The sequence below is a fragment of the Syngnathoides biaculeatus genome, chromosome 12 (assembly GCF_019802595.1).
Source record: "Syngnathoides biaculeatus isolate LvHL_M chromosome 12, ASM1980259v1, whole genome shotgun sequence".
Classification (NCBI taxonomy): domain Eukaryota; kingdom Metazoa; phylum Chordata; class Actinopteri; order Syngnathiformes; family Syngnathidae; genus Syngnathoides; species Syngnathoides biaculeatus.
Window position 1 is genome coordinate 11,396,695 of NC_084651.1, and position 12,529 is coordinate 11,409,223.

A 12,529-nucleotide genomic window follows, 5' to 3' on the forward strand; every position below is an offset into this window, starting at 1 on the left:
GCAAAGCAGGATTTGTCTGTGAGGCAGACGTGCTAACCAGTCGCCCATTATAACACCTATTACGTTACGTTGTTGCAATTGTTACATTTTGATACAAAACTAAATATTCATGGTGGAAAGATTATTTCATTTGTAACCATATATTTGTATAAATGTAATTTATTTTAATTAAAACAAAATATTTCATTTGGACTCATTTCTCTTCATAAAAACTAATTAAAACGTAAATGTGTATATATACACACATATACTGTGTGTGCGTATATATATATATATATATATATATATATATATATATATATATATATATATATATATAATTTTTTTTTTAATTTAAACAATGATTTCACTTTTTTTTTTTTTTTTGGTGCTGTGAGCAGTGCGTCCATACAGGCCAAGTTTTGTCGTGGCTCTGCCTCTCCAAAAGTTGACCTGTCAAGGCGATTAGGCCAAAAGAGATTAATGGTAGAGGCGGGTTGCAATAATCATCGTTTTGTTTGATGTGACAAGCCTGATAGGCGTTGATTTACTTACAAACTGATAGGCTTTTAATTGAGCGCCGATGGAGATGAAAGCTATGAAAGGAATCCCCCCCCCAGCACCCCTACCCACCCTTTACTCCCCTTAAGTCTCAATACTGATTAGCCCTCTCAGCGCTGAATAGTTGAGAGCCATTTTCTATTTTGTCTTTTCTTTGCACCACCTGACAGTCCATCGCTCTTCCTCTTTTTACACACACACAAAAAGAAGCCCGACCATTTTTTTTTTGCATTGTGTGCAAATAAAGCAGAGCCGACATCAGTGTGTAAAATGTCTGCCTTTGTTATCTCTTTGTGGGAGGTGGCAGGTGACAGCCATCTGCAAACACGCACATCCAATAAAGCGTCAAATATGCTTGGCTATGAATTATTTTTCACACACTTAGACTGCAACTCCTCGCAGTGTGTCGAAATACCGCCCCCCCTTCCAAAAAAAAAAAAAAAGTTGCTTAACTATTTTTGCCCCAACACATTTATCGACATAAATCAAGTGGAGCATTGATTGACAGCCCCCTTGACAAATAACAGATTGATTGCATTGACTGGGTGGAATGGGGTGAAGCTCGTAATAGAAAGTGAGGGCGGGTTGTATATTATAGTGAAAACTTGACATTCGCCCCCCCCCCCCCCATCGCTTACTTTTTTCGTCTATTCCTGTCAGCGCTCGTCCGTTTACGAAGAGAGTGGGGCGCTTGGTTTTATGGTTGCCAGTTGGGAAAGAAGCGACCGAGCATGAAAACATCCATTGGGGTCTATTTCAAAAATAGCTCCCATGTAGTCATTGTTACGCAATAAATCTTAAATATATTTTCAAAGCTCATTATATATCATTTGTGAATCTGCACTTACTGTTCTGTAAAAGTAAACCTGCATAAAAGGAGGCTTTTTTTTCTTTCATGTTCCAAATTCTAGTGTTGTACTTTAGGTCAAATCAAACTGTTTTGATTGTTTGCATAGTAAAATGCTTCCGTAGATTCTCAAACTGTAGTACAGTGAATGCCTCCCCTATTGTAGTATTTGAAAGAATTATTACCCAAGGACAGTTCAGTTGTATTTAACTTGTAAATTCAATACATTTTGCATTTAATCCCTAAAAACTAGGGCTTTTTTTTAAACAATTTATTGAGTTTGTTTAATTTAGCGGTATGTGCTACACATTTTATTCCAATTATCAGATTGCAAATATAAGAGTAGCTAGCATTGGTCAGCAGCATGATGCATATCTTTTTGTGTTTTTTTTTTTTTGTTTGTTTTGTTTTATGAGTATCTACTGAATCAATAAAATAAACAGAGGGTTATTTTCATATTTTTGTGAAGTGGTGACATACACAGGAGCATCTTTCCACTCCGAGTGCAATTTTGCTAAATTAAATCATATATGAAAGTGTTGCTCGAGAGTCGTGACAAATTTTGACCAAGCTCCTATCTCCACCAAAAAAATAAATAAAATAAAATCTTGTACGGTGAATCAAGTCAATTTGGGTTGTGAAATTGTACTGTTACATTGAAATGTGTCTTTTCATACCTAAATAAATATGCATACATATTTCAATTAGCAAAACAAGGAAATTCAGAAAAGGGGGAAAAACCCAACACCAATCCAAACAACCTCACATTCAGGAAAAAGAAAGATTTTTTTTTTTTTAAACCCCATATTGGAATCTGCAGTGGAGTGTAAATCCCCGCTATTGTTCTGCACAGCTAAAGCTGAGTTGGTTTGTAGAGGGGAAAACACTCCCGAAAAAAACCTCAAGAATCTGCACGTTTGGGGAAAATAATGAGTGAGCGTTCCCACCAAGCAAACATTTAAAATCTGCCACGGGGCTCCTCCCTCTTACAGAGCTGTCAAGCGGAATGACGTCACATCCCCTTGACCCTCCAATCACCTCGGGCTGCCATTTGATTGGAAGGCGGCAAAGGCTTTCATCTCGGGACTAATTCAGCTGCTCCCCCCCCCTCCTCTCCTCCACCGCCCCCCCCCCCCTCCTCTCTCCTTCCCGGAGTGAAAACGTCTCCCAGTGTCGAGTGCGGGACTACACGCAGGAAGGACGCGGACACGGACGCACACGGCGGAAACCTCTTCTTTCCTCACTCGCTTCTTCTTCTTCCACACCTCCAACCAACAGGATTATTATTATTATTATCACTCGCTTTGTTTTTGTCGGTTCTATCGTTCTTCTCCCCCCCCCCCGTCGTGGTTTCCTTAATGCATCTGAGCGAAGCCTCGCCGTCCACTTGGCTGACCATTGGGACATGAGCACGTCGCCCTCGGCGTCTGTCCTGACGAATCTCGGTGAGTTGAGCGCAGCCTGGGAGCGAGCCAGTCGTCGGGGAAGCAGCGGTAGCGACGAGCCGGCCTCTTCTCTGTTCCTCCACAAGCAGAAGCAGAAGCAGCAGCAGCAGCCGAGGCAGAAGCAGCACCACTCGGCGCCGCCGTCAGACCCGCTACGGCAAGCCAAGCGACTCCCGGTGAAGGTTTTGAAAATGCTTACCGCACGCTCGGGGCACATTTTGCACCCGGAGTATCTGCAGCCTTTGCCCTCCACCCCGGTCAGCCCCATCGAGGTAAGATCAAGATTCATGTTTTAAAAAAAAAAAAAAAAAAAAGTTGTTTAGGGGAAAAAAATACATTAAATTCCATCATATAATGCGCTCAAAGTAGTAATAAAATAACTGTCGTCTCCATCCAGCTCGATGCCAAGAAGAGTCCCCTGGCTCTCCTGGCGCAAACGTGCTCCCAGATCGGCAAGCCGGACCCGCCGCCTTCCTCCAAACTCTCCTCCGTCGCCTCCAACGGATCTAGCGACAAGGATTCTAAATGCGGCCCGTTGAAGATGAGCGACATCGGCGCGGAAGACAAGTCGAGCTTCAAGCCCTACTCCAAGCCGTCCGACAAGAAGGATTCGTCGGGCGGCGGCGGTGCGGACAAGTCTGGTTTCCGGGTGCCGAGCGCCACCTGTCAGCCGTTCACGCCGCGCACAGGCAGCCCCAACTCCAGCTCTTCTGCCTCTCCCATGCCGGCGGAGAGCAAGGACGACAAGAAGGAGTCGGACTGCGGGAAAAGCGGCGCAGAAGGCGGCTCGGCGACGTCCAGCCACAGCCGGATAAGCGTGAGTTGCGGTGGGATTAACGTGGAGGTGAACCAGCACCAGGAGACCACGCACGGGCCCAAGACCTCCGCTTCCTCCTCCGCGTCGGAATCCTCCCCGGTCACGTCCGTGTCCTCGGCCTCGGTGCTCGGCTCGGGCCTCGTAGCGCCCGTGTCCCCTTACAAGCCGGGCCAGACCGTCTTTCCGCTCCCCCCGGCAGGCATGACGTACCCCGGCGGCTTGGCCGGTGCCTACGCCGGCTACCCTCAGCACTTCATGCCGCACGGGGGCAGCCTGGTCAATGCGCAGCTGGCCAGCTCGCTGGGCTGCAGCAAGGCCGGCACCAGCCCCCTGGCCGGAGCCTCCCCGCCCTCCATCATGTCGGCCAGCCTGTGCAGGGACCCTTACTGCCTCAGCTACCACTGTGCCAGCCACTTGGCGGGCGCGGCCGGGGCGTCGTGCACCCACGACTCGGCGGCGGCCGCGGCCGCCGCAGCCAACGCGCTCAAGTCCAGCTACCCGCTCATGTACCCGGCGCACCCTATCCACGGGGTGCACTCCTCGGCCCCCTCCTTCAGCGGACACCCGTTGTACCCGTACGGTTTTATGCTCCCCAACGACCCCCTGCCCCACGTTTGCAACTGGGTGTCGGCCAACGGACCGTGCGACAAGCGATTCTCCTCCTCGGAGGAACTTCTGAACCACCTGAGGACACACACCGCTTTCACCGGGGCGGAGAAGCTCATCTCCGGCTACCCGGGCTCCTCCTCGCTGGCCAGCGCTGCTGCTGCAGCCATGGCCTGTCACATGCACATGCCGCCCTCGGGGGCCCCCGGCAGCCCCGGGACTTTGGCTCTGAGAAGCCCGCACCACGCACTGGGACTCAGCAGCCGCTACCACCCGTACTCGAAAAGCCCGCTGCCCACCCCCGGAGCCCCCGTCCCGGTCCCCGCGGCCACCGGCCCTTACTATTCCCCTTACGCACTGTACGGCCAGAGACTCACTACAGCATCAGCGCTTGGATACCAGTGAGGAGGGGAAACAAAAAAAAACCCAAAAAAAAAAAAACACACACACACAAAGACCTTGCAAAGTTTATAATACAAATAATGCAAATATAAAGACTTTTATATGGACATATGGGCGGGATCCGTGGACTTCGAACTGTATTTATTTATATGCCTGCTTCAAAAGAACAAGCAGGCTGCAAAACGGAAAATATTTGAGCAAGTCAAAAAGTGCATTACGTGGAAACTTAAGTCTGCAGCTAAAGTGGATGAGCGGAGCACACAGTTAGAGAACTAATTCAAAGTAGGCTTCCTCATTTCGATGTTCATTTCAAAATTGCTATGATTGTATTTGTTCTTATTTAAAAGGAAAAAAAGTATCACCGAGAAAAGAAAAGTAATTTACATGCATGTTTTTTTTTCGCTGTTGTTGTTTCTTAAAATTCAAAAATTGTCTACATTTGAAATTGCCGTTATTTTTCAGGTGTATACCATGGGGAGAGAATTGGTATTTTTTTGTATGTATTCTGAGGATAAAAAAAATAAGAAACAATTCTGTTCCATATCTCCGTGTGCCTCATTGATTTGATTCACTACACTGACCATAAATGTTTTTTTTTTTTTCCTCCTGACAGTAATTCTGCTGACGTAGCTGCTGGACTAAAAAGAGTGTGTTGTTTTGAAGGACATGAATTAATTTTTAAATATGTAATCTTTTGAATTTTTTTTATTTAGTAGAAAGTAGTACACGCTCAAAACGGAACATTAAAATGTGTGTGTGTGTGTGTGTGTGTGTGCGCGCGTGTAGGCGTAAAAGTCAATGTAAGCTTATTTAATGGATACATTTCATTTGTAAAAAAAAAAAAAAAAAGCAGGTGATATCGAGTTAGATACCACAAATCAAAATATTTTAAGCGTGTGTAAAACTATTTATAAACCTTAAAGCTTCAGATATTAAGTACATAAATATGGAGGAATTAAATAGCACTGAATATAGAAAGGAACTCGCCTACATTTGATGTCCGGTAAAGTGGGCAAAAAATGTTTTATATTTTGCGATCAAGTCTTCTATTTCTTTGCAACGAAATAGTGGTGAATTTATGCAAACATGGCAACTTTTGAGAAAAATATTTGAAATGTACCCTTTTTTCATGGGGGTGGTCACAGAAAATCACATTTCTGCTTTTTTACACAATAACGTTTTTTTTTTTTGGAGGGGGGGGGGGGTGCATGCCGAACCGCAAAACAAGACCGAAGTAAGTGTAAGGGTGTAAGTTGCAGATGTGTTTTTAAACTTACATTGAATTTTCATTATACATTGAGTCTATGTCCGAGTTTATCTGCGCTGACATAATTGCACCGTGCGTCCAATCCAAAATGATGCGAACCATTTCCCTGTTTTTAGCCACGTGACGGTGTTTGTGCTCGGAGGTCCCCGGTGGAAGGCCATTCATCACGCGCCCCTCTTAACGCCGCTGTCACCTAAGCGGGGGCCGGGAGGTGGGGCGTGGGGGTTCAGTCACGTGCGCATGAATTCGCGAGACTCCCACCTTGATTTGCCTGCATGCACGGCCTCCTACCAACACTGTACTGTATTTCCACACACAAAGCCAGTACAGTATCATAGGGATGTAAGACGCGGATTAAAGTGGATATTCACTTTTGTCCGGCAGGGCCTTAAAACGTCTTAGAAGAGACGAGGACTTACTCTCAGGGAGGAAAAAAAAATTTGAGTGAAGGTTACATGCAAGCTTAAAGTATTCTGGGCACTTTATTAGGTACAGCTGCACTAGCTTGAGTCAACCAAAAGAAGAGCTGTATTATTAGTAGTACATAAATGCGGTCATAGTTTAAAGTGGTCTAAGAGCACAGAAGCAAAATTGGGTAAACAGAATATTATGGGGGGGGGGGGGGGGTTAGGATACTGTGAGTTTACATACAAGTGTAAATACAATGTAATGATTGTATTGAACAAATGGGTGTTTAAGTACTCATCTACATGGTGTAGACTGAGTGTAGCTTGTGTAACCAATAATGTGGCATTTGAGTGTGTCTATAGAGCGAATGAACCGTTCACCCAATATCAGCAAAATTAACCCCAAATTATGACTGTAGGCTCATTACAAATACACACAATTTTGGATAATTTAAGGAGAACTGTAACAAATGCACAATGTTATGACATCATTGATAGATTAATAATTAATTTTTAGAAGGGTTGAACGTCTTTAAAAAGTCACACAAGAGATTAGCGTGATATATTTTCAATTCAGATAGCATAAATATTAATTTTGTATTTTGCTTTTCTTTTTTTGCAACAAAAAAAACCCAAAACTCAAGTGCATCGTTAAGCCATACGTCCCCAACACATGACACCATACATTCGACATCAGTCCAAGGACAAGTTTAATGTGGTTTGCATTTTTGAAATTTTTTCATTTTTTTGCAGCTAATATGTTTGAAGACATCTAGATAACTCACTCAACCCCAGTTCAGGGCACATAAAAGTAAGAATACCAGAGGTGTTTAGATTTTTTTCTTTGTTGTATTTTTTTTAATCATATTATATCAGTTATTATTTTTTTTAAATCACATTAATCACACATTTGAACTGTGATAAATCGCGATTAACCATAGGTGTCCAACACACACACACACACACACCCACCCACACACACACACACACACACACACACACACACACAGTACGACAATTTCCTTTGAAATGTTTTTTTTTATTTGGGTGTTCTTTGACAAAAAGTGAGTTAAGCGCTGGACTATATGCGAATTACTTTTTTATTTTTTCTTCAAAAATTCCTATCGAATGAATTTTAAAGGAAAATTTTCTCCTGAACTTCAGTCTGTCTCTGCTCGCTTATCTTTGCACTGGCGGAAGCGTAGACTTGATCACTGACCTTACAGCAATCTGTGCAACTTTCATGCCTGGTGAAGGTAAACCAGCGTGATTGAAATTGTATGATTAATCTAAGTTACTACATAATTCATGACACACACACACACACACGCACACACACACACACACACACACACACACAACACACACACACACACACACACACATATAGAGTGATCTATCATGAGTTAATACTTTAAATTTCACAGGCTTTTTCTTTTATTTTTTACATGTAAAAAAAAAGGCCCACCATAACGGTAGATGATAGCATAAATTTTAGGACGTCTTTGTACCTCCCTCAGTTCAGTGAGTGTTATAAAGCATTAATTACGGGAGTGTTGCTTTGTATTTAGCTTTTTTGTAACGCCTATTGTTAAAAAAAGTTTTAAGATTTCAGCATGCCTCAGTTCAGCGAGAATCAAGGTTATTACGTAATTTTGGTTTATCTTTGGCTTTTTTCCATCTTTTTGTTAAATCAACATGGGCGTTACTCACTTTGTCATCTATACATCCATTCCTAGCACCGGTCCTCACGGTTAGGGTGAGCTGGAGCGTATTCCAGTTGACTTGGAGAGTCACCCGGTACACCCTGGACTGGTCGACCGTCAATTGCTGCATGGGCACATAAAGACAAACAAGCATTCACACCTATGGACAGTTTTAAATGAACCTAAAATGCATGTTCACAAGATGTGATGGAAAACAGATTTTTGGAGGTTGACGTGAATGTTATGATTTTCTCAGTCATTTCGTTTTTTCAGTATACTATAACATAAATAAATCACAGGGCGGGGGCGGGGATAGCTTTGCAATAAACTATTTTCACAGCCAATGAACAGAGGAGCACTGACGTGGGACGGTTGAAGACTCACCCACTGTGACGTGACAGTATTTCCAGCTAGACAAAAAAAAAAAAAAATTAAATAAATCTTCTCACTCGGTCTTTTTGTTACCGGGACAGTCAGGTAACGTTTGCACAGCTTGGCCAAATGGGGAAACCTGTCCTTGTTCTGGGCGTACCACAGCAGCGGGTTCTGCATCGTGGGAATATGGGGTGTTTGCAAATAATCATGTAAGTCTTTTATACACCTCCACTCTCCTTCCACTTTGATATTATGGGTCGAAATTGTTGAAAATTCTGATGGAGTCTGACCCCCCTTCCCCCACCCCTCCCACTTCCTTGGTTCTGTCTCACACACTTTCAGAACTCCAAGACAATTGACCCCTCCGTGGATGTTGCGCAATCCGTGTCACTGACCAATCAGAGGCCAGAGATCTGCACAATCTCAGACTCAAATCTCAGACAACGCTGCCTGGATGGTCCAGTATAGCTTTTGTTGGCGTTTTATCACATATTTGGGTTCTTTAACAATAGATATGGTTAAGAGGTGTAGTCACGGGCTTTATAATAGTGACGACAGGTATCCTGAAAGGCTAGTTGGTGGAGTTCAATTCGTACCCTTTCCAAAACCGAAGACCCAGTACGAAAAATGTCTTTGATGGATCAAACTTTGTGTAAGACCGCATCATCAACTGAATCCATCTAGTATAAACCGGAACAGAAGACCGAGTACGAAAAATGTCTTTGATGGATAAAACTTTGAGGAAGACCGCATGATCAACTGAATCCATCAACCGGAACAGATATTTGTTTGCACGAAGGTAAGTCCTATATTTGATTTTCAATACATGTCTCATATAAATGAATTAGCAGTTCTTCGCTTGCATAATATAGCTACGCGTGAATGATTGACACACTTGATCTGTGTTGAGCGATATTTTGCGATGATCTGACTGCACAAACGTGTCGCTTTGTTGCCGGCTATGGTAAACCGGACTGTGTTAGCACAAAGGTATGCCCTGTATTTGATTTTCAATACATGTCTCATATAAATGAATTAGTAGTTCTTCGATTGCATAATATAGCTATGTGTGAATGATTGTCACACTTGATCTGTGTTGAGCGATATTTTGCGATGATCTGACTGCACAAACGTGTCCCATTGTTCGCGGCTAATTAGCTAAGCTAAACCGGACTAGCAGTCCTAAAAGCCTTCGACGTGCACCGAGACACCAAGACTGAAGGAAGGATGTTTGAGGACACTAAAGTAGTGATTGTTGTACTCGGTCGGGACTTGCGTAGGTTCGGCACTAATTCAAGAATAATTACACAAAGAAAACGAGAGAAACAACTCGTAAATCAAGCCTCGCCTTCTTCTTTTCCTTCATACGGCGGTTCACAAACGGCTATACAGATACATATACAGATTCTGCACACAAGTGTGATATGTAACACAAAAATAAGAAACTGTCAATGATGAATTCGTCCTCTGGGTTATAATATATTATATTATGTGGCTTCTCGGTCTTCCTCTGACTCTGGAAAGATCTCGCGCTAATATCAATGGTTTCTCCGTTGATATGCATGTAAATACCATTGAAATACCGCTCGCTGAAATACTTGAAGCCCTGCTGTATGCTTTTCAACGATATTTCACTGTTAGCTAAGAATGCGAGTGAGAAATCAGCCGGTAAATCGGACAGTTTCGCTCTATTCCTTTCTTGCTGCGCCGATATTTTTCCCAATTGTTTGTCTGACGTCAGCGCATGTGGCGTGAAATCACTTCAGGAGGCGTGGTTAAGTGCCCTGTATGGAGGGGTCAATTTAAATCAGTGACTGAAAATGTTCACTCAGCGCACACATCTGTTGTCGCAAGTGTCTCTAAAGCCTTCTCAGGCCAGCTCTAAAAGTTATTCGAGAGCAGAGTAGAATAGTCTGGAGTTCACACAGCAAATCTGAAGTCGCGACTTGTCACCTCAAAACTGTCAGGCAGACATGGCACTAATCAACTAGCTCACCAAAACACGCTTCTATCCAAGCAAAATAGTATGTGGAGTAGAGTATTTTCATTTTCGCATGACAGGAAGCATCAAATAAGTCAGACAGCCATGCTTCGACATGAAGAGCAACATGACCTTTCTGGTGCCTTTTTCAGGGTTTGGACTTGAACAAACTCCTCCTGGTCATCGCCACATCTGAAGCAAGTCGACAGTACTAACTTGTTTTTAGAAATACATGTCAGGCCCTTCAGAGGACCAACAATGCCCAGAGGCCTCGAGTTTTCCACCACTGTTTAAATTCACTAGAAAGTGAAAATAAACACTACATCTAACTCAACGTCTAAATTTCACACCATACGGGGAAGAGTGATGTTAATAAGCCTGCCAAATTTGAATGATTGAAAACAAAATCATATAAAATGAACCTTCCAAATTATGACAAATAGCCCAAACTTTTCACTCAAACCTTGTGAACGTGCCCAAACCACGCCCTTTTCAACTGTCAATAAACACTACTATGACCTAGAAAAATTGATGCCACTTCATCTAGTACAGTGGTTTTCAAACACACACACACACACACACACACACACACACACACACACACACACACCACACACACACACACACACACACACAAAATAATAATCCTACTACCGTAATTCCTGGCATACAGAGCAGACCTGCCTCACCCAGTACATTTGTAAAGGAAATACCATTTGGTACATATATAGGCCGCAGCTGTATAAAAGCCGCAAGTGCCCACATTGAAAGATATTTACAAAGAAAGACGGCACACAGAGAGTTTAACACTAACCCCACCACGCTAACGCTAATGCTAGCGTCGCTGCGCTAAAAGGGACGGTTAAAAAAAAACATGCTGGTAAAAATCACTGAGACATGGCAGTAACATGCTAGCACAGTGCTAACAGGGCTGGACTGCTGAGTCACTTCCTCGGCACATATATTCGGTCTCACTCTTACCTTTTCTGCTTGAGTGCCCCGTTGTGTCCATTAGAAAAAATGCACAAATTAGCCGGATCACAGCATAAACCACAGGGTTGAAAGCGTGTGAAAAAAGGCACGGCTTATAGGCTGGAAATTACAGTACTCTATTTGCCTGTCATCTTCAAGACTGCTACAGTGTAGCATTAAAAAAAAAAACAACCAATATATACTGTACTGTATAATTGTTTGATTTTAGCATCTTTAATAAATTGTAATAGAAGAATGGTAACAGGTAACCATGATCACTTATTTTCTCCCGCATTCCACTTCCTCCTTTTCCCTGTGACAATGAGGCGCTCTAAAGTGGGCGTGTCAGCGGAATATCTGAAGGGAAGATCACAGTCCTGTTTTAGCCACATGCCAAAAATCTGGAAAACTAAAATGATGAAAAACAGTTTCATGATTTTTCTCCACAATTGATAACTACATAGTTCTCATTCTTTGTACATTTCAGCAATTATCTTTAAAAATGTTTAATGTATTTTGAAGCAAATCTCTAAATTCGCTTAAAACGGCCTTTCACAGTTTCTATTTTACTCCGTGATGTCAGTCCACTGCATTACGCAACCGGGTGGAGTTGAAGATGAACGGTAGTTAGCTGCATTCAAGAAAGTCAAAATACAGTAAAGTCATTTGCTGGAGCGATGCTAAGACATCTGGCGAGACGTGCGTGGATGGGCTGCACGGGTCAGGACATGATTCACACACAACTAACCTCGTATTCAACTCGAACACCAGTAAATCTGTCCATCGAGGGTGCGTGGCACATCTTTTTCTCTGCGGCAACAATTTTGAGGAATGTCAATAAGCCGCGATGTGCAAAAAGCGACGCAAAAACACCAAGCGGTGGAACAATAATTATCTTTTACTACATTGTTTTAAGAGACAATAAAAGGTCAATGCTGTGGAAGAACTTGACTCTTTATGATAGCTTGACATTTTCCCCGCCGCAATTACGCCTCACAATTACATCTTTCTTCTCTTTAATAAACGCTTGCACCTCTCAGGAGGTGATCTCGGTGTAAACGCCAGGATTCTTTTGCACGCGCAACTGCCGTAAACGTGTCGCTTGGCTACGATGAGTCATCATCGGCTCAGGTGATTCATGTACACGCGTGGTTGTTCCCACCG

At 43.2% G+C, this 12,529-nt stretch overlaps 1 protein-coding gene across 3 annotated transcripts; it reads left to right on the forward strand.

The window, feature by feature from the left end:
* Positions 1 to 2,510: 2,510 nt before the first annotated feature.
* znf503 (zinc finger protein 503) lies at positions 2,511 to 5,200 on the forward strand. 3 transcript variants are annotated; one of them, XM_061837769.1, is made up of 3 exons: positions 2,511 to 2,832; positions 2,919 to 3,104; positions 3,230 to 5,200. In XM_061837769.1, exons 2-3 carry the CDS (start codon positions 3,024 to 3,026, stop codon positions 4,658 to 4,660), a joined length of 1,512 nt encoding a protein of 503 aa, XP_061693753.1. In that variant the 5' UTR covers positions 2,511 to 2,832; positions 2,919 to 3,023; the 3' UTR covers positions 4,661 to 5,200. The 3 variants fall into 3 exon arrangements, with proteins under 3 accessions (XP_061693753.1, XP_061693752.1, XP_061693751.1); XM_061837768.1 differs by having other exon boundaries at positions 2,922 to 3,104; XM_061837767.1 differs by having other exon boundaries at positions 2,511 to 3,104.
* The last annotated feature ends 7,329 nt before the right edge of the window (positions 5,201 to 12,529 follow it).

Excerpts from the sequence above, each read along its gene's own strand:
- znf503 (XM_061837767.1), top strand. The coding sequence starts at position 2,793 with ATGAGCACGTCGCCCTCGGCGTCTGTCCTGACGAATCTCGGTGAGTTG. Across the intron at positions 3,105-3,229 it reads CCCCGGTCAGCCCCATCGAG|CTCGATGCCAAGAAGAGTCC; the intron begins GTAAGATCAAGA and ends GTCTCCATCCAG.